This window comes from Schistocerca serialis, chromosome 10 (genome assembly GCF_023864345.2).
Source record: "Schistocerca serialis cubense isolate TAMUIC-IGC-003099 chromosome 10, iqSchSeri2.2, whole genome shotgun sequence".
NCBI lineage: Eukaryota > Metazoa > Arthropoda > Insecta > Orthoptera > Acrididae > Schistocerca > Schistocerca serialis.
This window is the reverse complement of record NC_064647.1, coordinates 171,962,621-171,975,289: the sequence shown is the minus strand read 5'-3', so window position 1 is coordinate 171,975,289 and position 12,669 is coordinate 171,962,621. Positions and strand designations below refer to the sequence as shown.

Genomic DNA, 12,669 nt, shown 5'->3' with positions numbered 1-12,669 from the left:
AAGTAGTAAAGGGGTTTTGCTATTTGGGGAGCAAAATCACTGATGATGTTCAAAGTAGAGAGGATATAAAATGTAGACTGGCAATGGCAAGGAAAGCGTTTCTGAAGAAGAGAAATTTGTTAACATCGAGTATAGATTTAAATGTCTGGAAGTCATTTCTGAAAGTATTTGTATGAAGTGTAGCCATGTATGGAAGTGGAACATGGACAATAAATAGTTTGGACAAGAAGAGAATAGAAGCTTTTGATATGTGGTGCTACAGAAGAATGCTGAAGATTAGATGGGTAGATTACATAACTAATGAATGGAATTGGGAAGAAGAGGAGTTTGCAGCACAACTTAACAAGAAGAAGGGACCGGTTGGTAGTACATATTCTGAGGCATCAAGGGATCACCAATTTAACATTGGAGGGCAGCATGGAGGATAAAGGTCGTAGAAGGAGACCACGAGATGAATACACTAAGCAGATTCAAAAGGATGTAGGTTGCAGTAAGTACTGGGAAATGATGAAGCTTGCACATGATAGAGTAGCATGGAGAGCTGCATCAAACCAGTCTCAGGACTGAAGACAACAACAACAACAGGTTTATAGGAGACAAACTGTTATACCATCTCAGACAATAAGTCATTGTGCTTAGAGCTTTGATTCTGAAGAAGCCAAATTGCTTTTTGTTTCCTTAGAGTAGCTGTTCAAAGTTAATGTTGCAATTGAAAATCCTGACAAATGTGAAATCCATTCTGTAATACAGCTTCAAGTGGCAAACAATCCCACAGCTGTTGAAATTTATGTTGTACACTGACAATATGTGATGATCGGGGTTAGGATTTTAGGTGCATATTTCAGATGAAAAAAAGGAAGTTAAAAGGTACTGCAGTGAGGTAAAAAAAAGGGATAAACGGTGTGGTTCATTCAACTAATTTACCAATTTCTCTTTCCTCTATTATAGTTTATTGAATGACAAATGTGTACATCACATTATCAAAACACGTACATCAAAGAAGGAAAAAACATGTACCTCAGGACATCAAGCATACCTACATTCTTTTAAAATAAGTCTGTTTCTATTAGGAGATAGAATGTCTTTGTAGATGCTAAAGCTTCTTTCAACATCCACAGAAACCAGTGGGGCAAACCTTGTATTCACTCAAAATGGCCATTCTACAGATGTGGCGAATTCCTCAATGTCTAGATTCTTCTGAAGATTAGACTCAAGTTTGTCTTTGGCAAAGCCATTTAACTGCCCCCTCACAGAAGTAAAAATATCCCATTGGTTTTCCATTCCCAGACTTTTTCTTCTAATTATTTAATAGCTGCAGTCAGGTACTTTTAACTATGGATGAAATACAGTTGTCTCTGCAAATTATGTATTTTCTCCGTTAACAGAAGTTGCTGTGCCTTGGAAATTACACCTGCATTGGCTGGATCCAAAGAAAGCAAAAACTCTCTAATTATTCTCACACAACATAGCAGCACAGTAATGGCTGAGAAATTTGGAGGGGGCAGGCCAATGGTTTCCCTGTGGGCAACAACATGTCTTGGGGCTTTCAGAAGACTCTTCTTCATGGCAGAGACGAACTGATCTACAAGGCTGTATTCATTCCTTAAGGATTCACAAACGCTGAGATGCACATGAACCAAGCATGTCACATGCTTCAAGTTAGAAAGTAAAGGTTTCAATTGGTTAACAACTGAAACCATGTATGGAACACATATTGCTTTGTTGGGGGGTGGGAAGCAGGCACTGAATGAAGGTTGATCAATTCTGAAGCCTACCATTAGGCATTAAGGTTCATCAAAGAGGCATTCAGAGCAAGCAGTGTGATGTGTGTGACATTTCTGCATTACACTGCTCAGCCACACTCAACCCATCGAACATGAGAATTGTTGCATGCAGTTTAACTGGGGCACTTTTTCACAACCACCCAATAGACGAGACTTTGCTCCAAGTGATTGTCATCTATTTACATCCACAGTAAAACACCTTGGTTCCCAAAGCTCAACTGCGAGGAACTTTGAGATTATGTCGCAGGCTGCCTGCAATAATACGTGGCAGAATTTTATGCAGAGAGAATTTATCTACTCCTAAGAGACATGACAAATACTTACATCTGAATGATGATGATCTAGGAAAGTAATATAAAGGTGTAGTTTAAGAAAGTTCTAACAAATCTGCTTCAACTATTCAAGTATTTTAGTTGCATCAAAGAGAGACCTGATTTGAGGAAACTCAGCAGCATCCCCTTGGCACCCAGGACCTCACTTCCCTCAAATGTTTCAATACATTACCCCACCAAGGTTGTGACTTTCTCAAGTCGATCCACAAGTCAGATCATTTCTCCCCGACATCCTCCCCACTCAACCTACTGTTGCCCTTCTAACCACTGTAACGTCCCTGTCGAATCATACTATATTCCCATACAATTATCTCTACTCTGAGATTCCTAGCTGTGCAATCATTCTCACAGGAAAACTTGTCACATGCATGCATCCACTGCCATATACACCAATCCCATTACAGGCAAATCCTACACTGCCAAGGTAGAATAACGTGTTTACCAACTAACTTGTGACCACCACATGGCATTTTATTTTGGAATGACCACCACTAAACAGGCTGATCACGTGAATGGGCACAGAAGATACCCAGTACTCAGTTGCTGAACATACACCACAGTACGACTCGAGGGACCTGAATGCCACCCAGCACTTATTTCCCTGATTTGTGGAACAAACAGGATACATACCACCATGCTTACCTCAGCACCTTTCCTCCTTTCTCAGATGAGCCACGAGAGAGTGGCCGACGATGGCCTTTCTTGAGACGGCCTTCTACCATGAACTGGTGGTACCGAAGACCTTTGCATGTTCTCGTCGATTTCCTCCTCACCGCATTCAACTCCCCGTCATAATTCTCTTCACTCTTCTGGATTGAAACAGAAAAATCAGCAGACTCGTCCATTACTGGAAGACATTTGCCAGCACCAGTCAGTGGGATCTGTGTTTCAGAAACTGCTCCAGACGTACTGCCGCCCACAGACGGACTCTCTCCATCATTCACTGCAGCACTGTTAGGTCCCGCATCACTCGCCTCCAATGGTACAGCTTCTGTAATATTTGTGGCTGTTGTGACAATCTCTTCAGACATCGATTCTCTACTGTCTTCACTTTCATTGCTGGACGTGTCCTTGTCAACGGCAGACAGAACACCACCTCCGACAATCTGTCGACAAATATTTCTCTGTACAATAATGGAAATGAGAATGACACGCATTGTTACACTGTAGAAAGCTACCAAATACAGAGAGATGGTCCTACCACCAATTCTTTTTACATTACACAAAGTATGCCATTCTATGTGGCTAAGACAAAATAGATCACAAAAGAAAAAAGATTAAAAGAAAACGAAAAATACAGTTACTGGAAATAAAATAAAAATAACACAGAATTAATAGTTTTTATTCTACATAATAAGAGATTTTTGAGTAGAATATTTGCTTCTGCAAAAGCTTAAACAGCTTTTTCCAAAATAGTCTTTGCCTGTTCTTTTCTTTGCTCTTTGTTTAAGCTTCCAGCAAGTGATTGCTTCTGTTGAGAAGCAGCAGCATTTTCTCACCTCTGAACAGACAGCTTCTTTAATGCAATGTGTTTCTCAGCATCCAGCCAGTTCAGTAATCATAAAATCTGCAGGACACCTATTTCAAATTTGTAGTGTATAAGCCCTAGTTGCATGTTTCAGAGCCCTTTTGTCGGACATTTGACCCATACTTGACAATGCTAAGATAGGCAGTTTGAGTGGAAGTAGAACCGAAAATAACTCTATTCGCACTATACGGGAAGACTTTCAGTGTGGTTACTTTAATGCGATCAGCCGCCAGCTGCAAGCATAAGCAAATTATATCTGTGAACACTGAACAGCTGAGGAATGGTGCAGGGGAAGTAAGTCCAACCAACCTCTCTCAGGACAGCCACCTTACAACCATGATCTACGTTTCTGCAAAACCAGAATTGACGTTCGGATGCCGATTCCTTCTGGTGTCGCGAGAGTCATGCTCGAACCTCGTGATAGACCTCCATCAGTCTCACCACTCATTTCAAAATAAGAAAAGAAAACAACAAGCAACACACAATGTAATATAATGTTGAGTGCCCAAAACATTTGGTAACAGCTATTCCACAATTACTTTTTAAGGTTGGCAACATTGTAAACGAGGCAGTTCAACTTCTACCAGTACCAGGGATAAACATTAGTTGTCTGAGTGTGCAAGCACACGTGAATCATTAAGCCTCTACAGGTGGCACAGCAATCGAGTCACATCTTGAACAGCACATTCACTGCCACTATCTGAGCATAAAAAAGTAACAATGAGTGAGACATTTATATTTCAAGTGGACATTGTATGTAAACATGGGTAAATGTATGGATGTTACAGACTGGCAAAAAGAGGCAACAGTGTTTGGCTATGCCCACAGCTGTACAGTGTGCGAAGTTGCTGTATTTGTTACTATTTCACAGTGTCTGTCTAACATATGTACAAGCAACGGTGTTCCACTGTCCCTCTTTACACCACCTCAAGTGTCGCTTAGCATTCACTACAGAAATACGTGGCTTATGGTGAGCTTCTGAACCATTGTACCCTATTCTCCATAACTCCCTATGCACAGTCATTGTGCTACCTGCTTCTAACACTTCGGAACTTACAAGTGATTCATTCTGCTGATTTCAACACACATGGCCACGAAACACTTTAGAATTGCGATTGGAAAAAGATCCTGACTGAGAGGGACTGGAGACATGTTTCACAGCTTGTGAATCAAAATCCCTTCCAAACCCAACAGCATTTGCTGCAGGCAGTGAGTGAAGGTCCAGCCTCACCAGTTAGAGAGAGAACATTGCGACGGGAACTGTATGCAGTGAAGATTTGGAGTCGGTCATTTCACCAGAGACCATTGCTCACACAGGTGAATAAAGCTTCAACGAGCTAGAAATCATCGAACGTGGACAGTAGCTAACTCGCGGAACAGAAGGTGGTCTGCGAATCATGTTTTTACCTTTATTCAAATTACACACATTGTTAAGTGTGATGAAGGCCATTTGAAGCATTTCATCCTAAATGTGTGCAAGGTCAGGTTCCTGCCAGTGGTGGGTCTGTGACATTTTGAAGATATTTTTTGTATCACTGAAGTGACCATTAATAGGAACCAGCATGTTTATTTAAAAATTATAAATGGTCAGACATTGCCTTTCAGTCAACATCTGCATGATGAGTAAGCTCTTGAGCTCAGTGACTTTGAACATGGATGTCACATGAGTAACAAATCCATTAAGGACATTTTTTCAACCTTCCCACTGCTCAAGTCAATTGTTGGTGAAGAGATTGTGAACTGGAAGCACAAAGAGAAAACCACTGCTAGATCATGACCAGGACACTTCACGTACAGACAGACAGCGGTCACTGAGCACTGCGAAGGGTGGTTGTTAAAAATCACCTGAAATCGGCAAAATGAATCGCTTTTAAGTTCCTAAGTATTAGAAGCACGCCAGGTGGCACAATGACTCTGCATACGAAGTTAAGGAGAATAGGGTAAAATGGTTCAGAAGCTCACCATAAGCCACATATTTCTGTAGTGAATGCCAAGCGACACTTGAGGTGGTGTAAAGAGGGACTCCACTGAACAGTGGATGATCAGAAATGATTGATGAATCAAGCAATATCCTATGGTAATGTCATGGAAGTGTTTGGGTTGTACAATGCTACCTGCCACCATGTGTAGGGCCAACAGAAATAAAGATGAGGTGGTCCTAGGGTACAAGAGTGCTTTCCTTTGAGAGGGGTGGGGGTTGGTCCCTTACTGTGCTTAAGAAAATGCAAACTGCAGAGCGGTATGAATACATTTTACAGCACTGTGTACTAGGTAGAGTAGAGGAACTTTATGAACACTATGTTTCCATCAGCATGACAAAACCACCCTGTCATAAAGCACCATCTTTAAGGCAACTGTTTTGTGGACAACATTCCTGAAATGGACTGGTCTGCCAAGAGTTCCAACCTGAACTCAACTGAATAACTTTAGGATGAGTTAGAACTTAGCTTCAGATCACAGATTCCAACACCAGCTCTATAGGAACGATGGGCTGCTTTTCCTCCAGTTTCAGACTCTTCTAAGAGGGGTCCATATACTTTTTGAGAGGAAAGAATATTTAATGGAGACGTGTTTTGTGAGAGAATACGTCACACAGCACTGGATACCAATGATGAGTTATATCAGTTTCTTCATTCTCTGAACTGCAAACATACTTTTCATTTATTTATGAACAGTTTTGGAGGACCTCAAAATGCATAGAAACTGTTTTATTCCTTTATCATACTGTAAGGAGTATGACGATGGGAACACTGCGAAGTAACAACTTAAATTTAAAATGGGACCATGTGCCTAGTGGTACTATTGTTAACCTGTGGCACAGATATGATAACAAAACTGCAGTGTTCCAAACCAGTTATACAAATGGCATTCTACACAAATTTTGCCATGCAAGCGCTTTTTGATATTGATAGTTCCCACTAATTACTAGCCTCTCTGGCCACAGTAGCTTTTCAAGTGGTTTGTCACCTGTAAAGGGTAGGTCCGTGGACCAGCATTTAAGTGCTGTTGCGGCCAGAAGGCAATCTTGAACTGATGGTCGGCTGAGTGGTTTATTGCACAGTGGCTGGAGTAAACGCCGTGACAACGTGGCTGACAGTATCCTCGACCCGTGTTTTTGGTTGCTGCGGGTTCAGTGAGTGTCAGCTGAGGCTGTGAAAATTGCTTGTTGAAAAAGCTATCTTCGCACAATTTGTGGAACCCGATTTGTTCTTGGCATGTGAATTTGCAAGAAGCCTGTGTCAACTGTGGTGCCAGGCTGAGTTCTTGTCTGCCAGTTTTGAGAATCGGGTGCAGAGGTGTCTGCTGCATAGCATCTGGTGATTCCCGATTCTTAGTATAACACCTACTTGATGGCAGTCCTTGGTCGAGTGGTTCTCAACTTACGCTTCGATTTGCAAGAAATTATGGTGAGCATCTGACTACCGTCTGCACAATTATGTTGTCGCACAGCGGCTATTCTAACTGCCAACCTCGCTACACATTGTGACATGTCAACGTTTTCGTTCACACTCAAGTTATGTTTTTGTGAATGGGTGTGACTAAGCTAGTGGTGCTTGAGCTGTCTGATTAAGTTTGGCCATACTATAAATGAAATTTTTTGTTTGTTTATTTTGGAACCAGGTACTTCATGCATGACATTTGTCTTTTTCAAGTGTATTTACAGTGACTATTTGTGTTGTAAACACAAATTGCTAATTAGTGGTTCATCCTTATATATAAAATTCTCGTGTCATGCTCCTCGTGCCATACTCCTCCGAAATGGCTCGATCGATTCTGATGAAATTTTACATGTATATTTGGTAGGTCTGAGAATTGGTTGTAATCTATTTTTTATACCCCTAAGTGATAAGGGTGGTCCACCCCAAAAAAAATTTTTCTTATTTTTGGGACAGAACTTTTTATTTTTATTTTTTATGGTGTGGCATTAAAAAATACACACAACCCTAAATTTTCCCCTCCTACCACCAACCCCTATTTTTAAAAAGCGATTTTAATAACTTAATAATGTTCAACCCTGGTCAATAACTGATAAATTATCACTTGATCAGTTATTCCTGCCAGGTGTCTACTGGTGATAGTCTCACTATTTGGTAGATATTTAATTGAAGAAAACTTACCAAAAGCAACGACTCTAATATCCCTCTTTGAATCAATGTAACTAGACCAAGAAGTTTAACTAAGTAGCATGTGTCATTCGCCAAACCTACATTTAGGCCTAGCGCACACGCATCGATTTTTACTGTACAGAAACATACCGTACGATCAAATTCTTTTAGTGGAACAAAGAAGTTCCTATGCTCTCCTTTGTTCCTCTAAAAGAATTTAATCGTACAACATTTTTACGTACAATAAAAATCTAAGAGTGTGCACTTGGCTTTATTCATAATGCTGGCAAACACGTTTCGACACGAAATTGCCTATGTTTGTACACACATGGATGAGCCGTGTATCAGCTGCAATTGCTAAATCCATGCAATCTACTGTAAAAACGCTAGAACTAATAGTAGCTGATACTGCTGGACTTTCTCCTAAGCCTTTTCTCACTCCCTACACAGTTTTCGGCCATTATTAGTTTGTGTCACGAGCTCCCGCCAACAACGGCTACTGTGTTACACGTATGCATTGTGTTACACGTATACATTATTCTTATAAACTAGAGATAATTCATACGGCAAAACAACGTTTGCCAGGTCAGCTACAACATATAAAGATTTTCAGACGTGGAACGAAGTTCACTAGGTATAGTTAGTATGTTATAAGATAGTTTGACGTATCTGTCGTTTATATTTTGGGTCCACGTAAAGTGGCCTGGGTACGATAAATGCCTTTACTGAGGGTGTTTATACTGGTAATCGCCATCCACACTTAAATGAAGAAAGAGAAATGGATTGTCTCTGCAACTCCCACTTGTATCAATCATACTCTTAATTTAATGTTGTCAGGTTATTCTGCTTGCTTGGACCAGTGGTCTTCCTTCTAATTATATGTAAACAGCCACAAGATTGTGAATGGCTGATGTTATTAGTCTATTAGCTATTTTCAATATGTTTCTGAAACTTGTAATGTGCAATACGCAGGTTAATTTTACCCGATTAGACTTCTGTGCTAAACATCTATCAATTTTCTTTAACTTAATGTTGTTTTCAAAACAAGCAAAATATTTTCTTTATTATTCCAGTCAGTCATTTCTGAAAGTTATGTAATATCTACCATCAGTTTCGTTGTTGAAAATTAATTTAATTAATGCTCTGGGAGCTGCTCATATTGTCCTGCATTATTTTCTAAATATGTTTGTGTTTTTAATAAATTATAAATTAATTTATACATTTGTGGCACAGTATCCTTCCACTCAACATCAGCTCCCTATGAAGAGAATCTTAACTGACAATAAATAAGTTAAAATAACCTTTATGATCCAGAGAGCCAAAAAACTATTATAATTTACGAGGCCTACAGATACCAAGATAATGCCACATTTATAAAAAATGACAGTGTCATGCTGAGAAGGCACATCACCCCAGCACCATTAACAGCCAGGAAGTTACATATCGTGCACACGATTTGACTGTTCTGACAGATGCCAGTGCAACTTTAGTCCCAGGCAGTCTAGTGCCCAGCATTGGCAGTATCAAAATAAGATCAGCCTCACACGCCGGAAACTTTCAGCTCTGCTTACCGAGCAAGCAGCAGTGTCCCGCGATTCGACATCCGTGAGCGTCTGGCTGGCAGCTTCCAGACACTCCACAGCAGCTGGCTGCACCGCGACAACAGCTGGCTGTGGTTCGGACAGAAGTGGAGGGAGCACTAGCTCATCATCCACTGGTAAGGTGAGGACGACAACGCCATCCTTAGCGGCAAGGTCTGCAAGTCCCTGCAAAACAAAATCCAGTATGCTTCTAAACGGAGAGTTAATACTGTGCATATTGACAGGAAAAATCACTAGAGAAATGTTCAAAACTACAAAGAGACTGTGCTTACCTTCATGATGCATGATTAGTACTGCTGACACACACACACACACACACACACACACACACACACACATACAAACACAAAAGTAGATGACACACTAAATATATTGTGGGTTGTGGGGGTTGAAGGGACCATACTACAAAGGCCATCAGTCTATCAAAGGTATTCAAAGTTGTAAATATGAACAACTGTCAGCTGTATAAGGGGATGACGACAAAGAAAATATGCACTGGACTGGGACTCAAACTCTGATTTCTTGCTTTACGTGAATGTTCGTTTTAACCGCTTTTGCTATCCATGCATGACCCTGGACAGACCCAAACTTCCATACATTGTCAATCCTACATCACAGCCTGTACTCCTACACACATTATATAGTTCCCCTTTATGGGAAAGACATTGTAATTGAAAGTTGCTGCCTGGTATCAGCAGATAAATACAATACTGCCGTGCCTTTGTTGTTAAGAAGAACAATGCAATGTTCCTTCAAGTCCCAGTCCGGCAGAAATTTTCACTGTCATTGCTCCCTCATACAGCTGACTGTTGATCATGTTTGCAACTGTGAATACATTTCATTTATTTCATAACAGCTGTAGTCGCCACAGTGCCTGTTCCATCGGACATGCACGAACGTGCGAAGGAACACTGCATCACTCTTCTCAGCAACAAAGGCATTGCAATATCATATTTATCTGCTGATACTGGGCAGCGACTTTCAATTAAAATGTCCCTTCCTGTACAGGAATTACATAATGTGTGTACGAGTAGAGGTTGTGACACTGGAATGATGACATAGGGAAGTTTGAGTTCTGGCCATGGGTCATGCGCGAATAGCCACAGCGGTTAAGGCAACTGCACATGTAAAATGGGAAATCCAGGTTCGAGTCCCAGTCCAGCACGAATTTTCATTGTCGTTGTTCCCTTGTACAGGTGATGGTTGCTCGTATTTGCAACTGTGAATAGATTTCATGTATTTTGTAAGGGCTGTAGTCACTGCAGTGCCTGTTCCTTTGGACATCAATGCATGTCCAAAGGAACATTGCATTGTTCTTCCTAACACAGGCACTGCAATGTCGTAAACTACATTTTGAAACAATGGAAAATCCAGGATGGAATGCAACAATAGTATGAAAAGGAAAGTTGCTACTTACCATATAGCGGAGATACTGATTGTGGATAGGCACAACAAAACGACTGTCAAAATATAAGCTTTAGACCATCAAGGCATTTGTCGAAAATAGACAACAGACACACACAATCACATACACAAACGCAACTCATACACAGTGTGGCTTCAGCTACCAGAGGCTGCAGTCGTGTGTGTGTGTGTGTGTGTGTGTGTGTGTGTGTGTGTGTGTGTGTGTGTGTGTGTGGGGGGGGGGGTCTATTTTCAACAAAGGCCTGGATTGCCAAAAGCTTATATTGTGACAGGCTTTTTGCTGTGCCTATCTGCGACTCAGCATCTCCACTATGTGGTGAGAAGCAACTTTCCTTTTCACAATATTGTAAACTCAACTTCCCTAGATTTCAGTAGTATTATTTCTTCCAGAAATAATTTTTACTCTGCTGCACAGTGTGCCCAGAATGAAACTTCCTTGCAGATTAAAACTGTGCGGCATACTGGGATTCGAACCTGGAGCCATTACCTTCCATGGACAAACGGTCCCCGGCTGAGCTATCTGGGCACTATTGACATTTCCCAACCCCATTTCATAGTAGAACCAGCCAGAAGCTCCTCTCCTACCTTCCAAATGTAATGGTACAGGCTAAGACAGGAGCCCAATGCCATATTCAGAGTGAGAGCCAAACCCAGCCGATGCAGCATTTTGTCATACTGGCAGCTTCCTGGATAGGAACACCATTCTCTAAGAAACAACTAGCCATAGGAAGTTTCAACAGCACTGAAGTATGGGGGTAGTATGTGCCTTCTACATTAGAAAGGCATTCTGATGTATACACGGTGGTTTACCCGAAGAAACTGAACTAATTTTTTGGTGGGCAGAGCTGTTGTAGTACCATGTTTTGCTGCTGAGAGCACATAACGTGAATACTTCAGAGCCAATAAGCAGAGTGCTATCACTGAGGAGTGTCGGAACTAGTTTCAGAAGAGTTTATAGCGACAACTGTTTTTTTGTGTGACTTACTTTTTCAATGGCTGATTTTTCTGAACAGCACGCTCTGGTGAAATTCTGCTTTCTGCTCGGAAAAGATGGAACAGAAACTCTTGAAATGTTAAAAATGACATACAAGGATGACGCTATGGGAAAACTCTAGTGTTTGGGCGTTTTTCCTCTTTCAACAATGGTGAAATGTCAACTGATGACAAACCTCGCTCTGGTTGTCACATGAAAATGTTGAAAACATCCGCGTAATCATCAATAAAGATCAACTATGGGCCACTGAAAAAACTGTGGAACTGTTGGGAGTGACTTTGAGTATAGTTCAACGAACTGTCATTGAAGATTTTGGAATGAAAAGGGTGGCTCCCAAATTCGTATAACTGCTGCCTAAAAACAATGTTGCATGAAAGCAAGGTTGCATGAAGAGTCCTGAAATGATCCAAACTTTTTTTTTTAATTGTCACAAGTGATGAAGCTTGGTGTTATTTTTACAATCCTGAATCAAAGCTACAATCAAGCCAGTGGAAGAATTCAAGAAACTCATCAGATGAAATTATACATTAAAACAATGTCGATTTGTTTTTATGTGAGAGAAGTTGTTCATTCAGAGATTTTTCCCCACAGGGCCAGCCTTAACCAGCCTTGACTTGGAAGTCTTGAAAAGATTGCACAACAGCGGCCTGATATGCAGCAGTCAGGCGACTGTTTCTTCCATCATGACAATGCCCCTGCTCACACAGCCCCTTGTGTATGAGAATTCTTGACCAAAACTATTATGGCTGTTCCTCATCCCTCATCCCCCACATACTCAACCAACCTTGCTCCGTGCGACTTCTTCTTCTTCTTCTTCTTCTCCCCCCCCCCCCCCCCTCCCCAAACCCCAAGAATGAAAGGAAATGTGGAAGGAAAGCGCTTCAATGATGTTGCTGAGG

At 41.1% G+C, this 12,669-nt stretch overlaps 1 protein-coding gene across 1 annotated transcript in view; it reads right to left on the bottom strand.

Annotated features, from left to right (window-relative positions):
- The window catches only part of LOC126424920 (uncharacterized), an 83,778-nt gene that overhangs the window by 28,118 nt on the left and 42,991 nt on the right, over nucleotides 1–12,669 (bottom strand). Inside the window, exons 6-7 of the mRNA XM_050087761.1 lie at nucleotides 9,322–9,516; nucleotides 2,759–3,222 (exon numbers count right to left, since the gene is read on the bottom strand). Coding sequence (XP_049943718.1) covers nucleotides 2,759–3,222; nucleotides 9,322–9,516 — 659 coding nt within the window. The remainder of the gene's footprint in view (nucleotides 1–2,758; nucleotides 3,223–9,321; nucleotides 9,517–12,669) is intronic.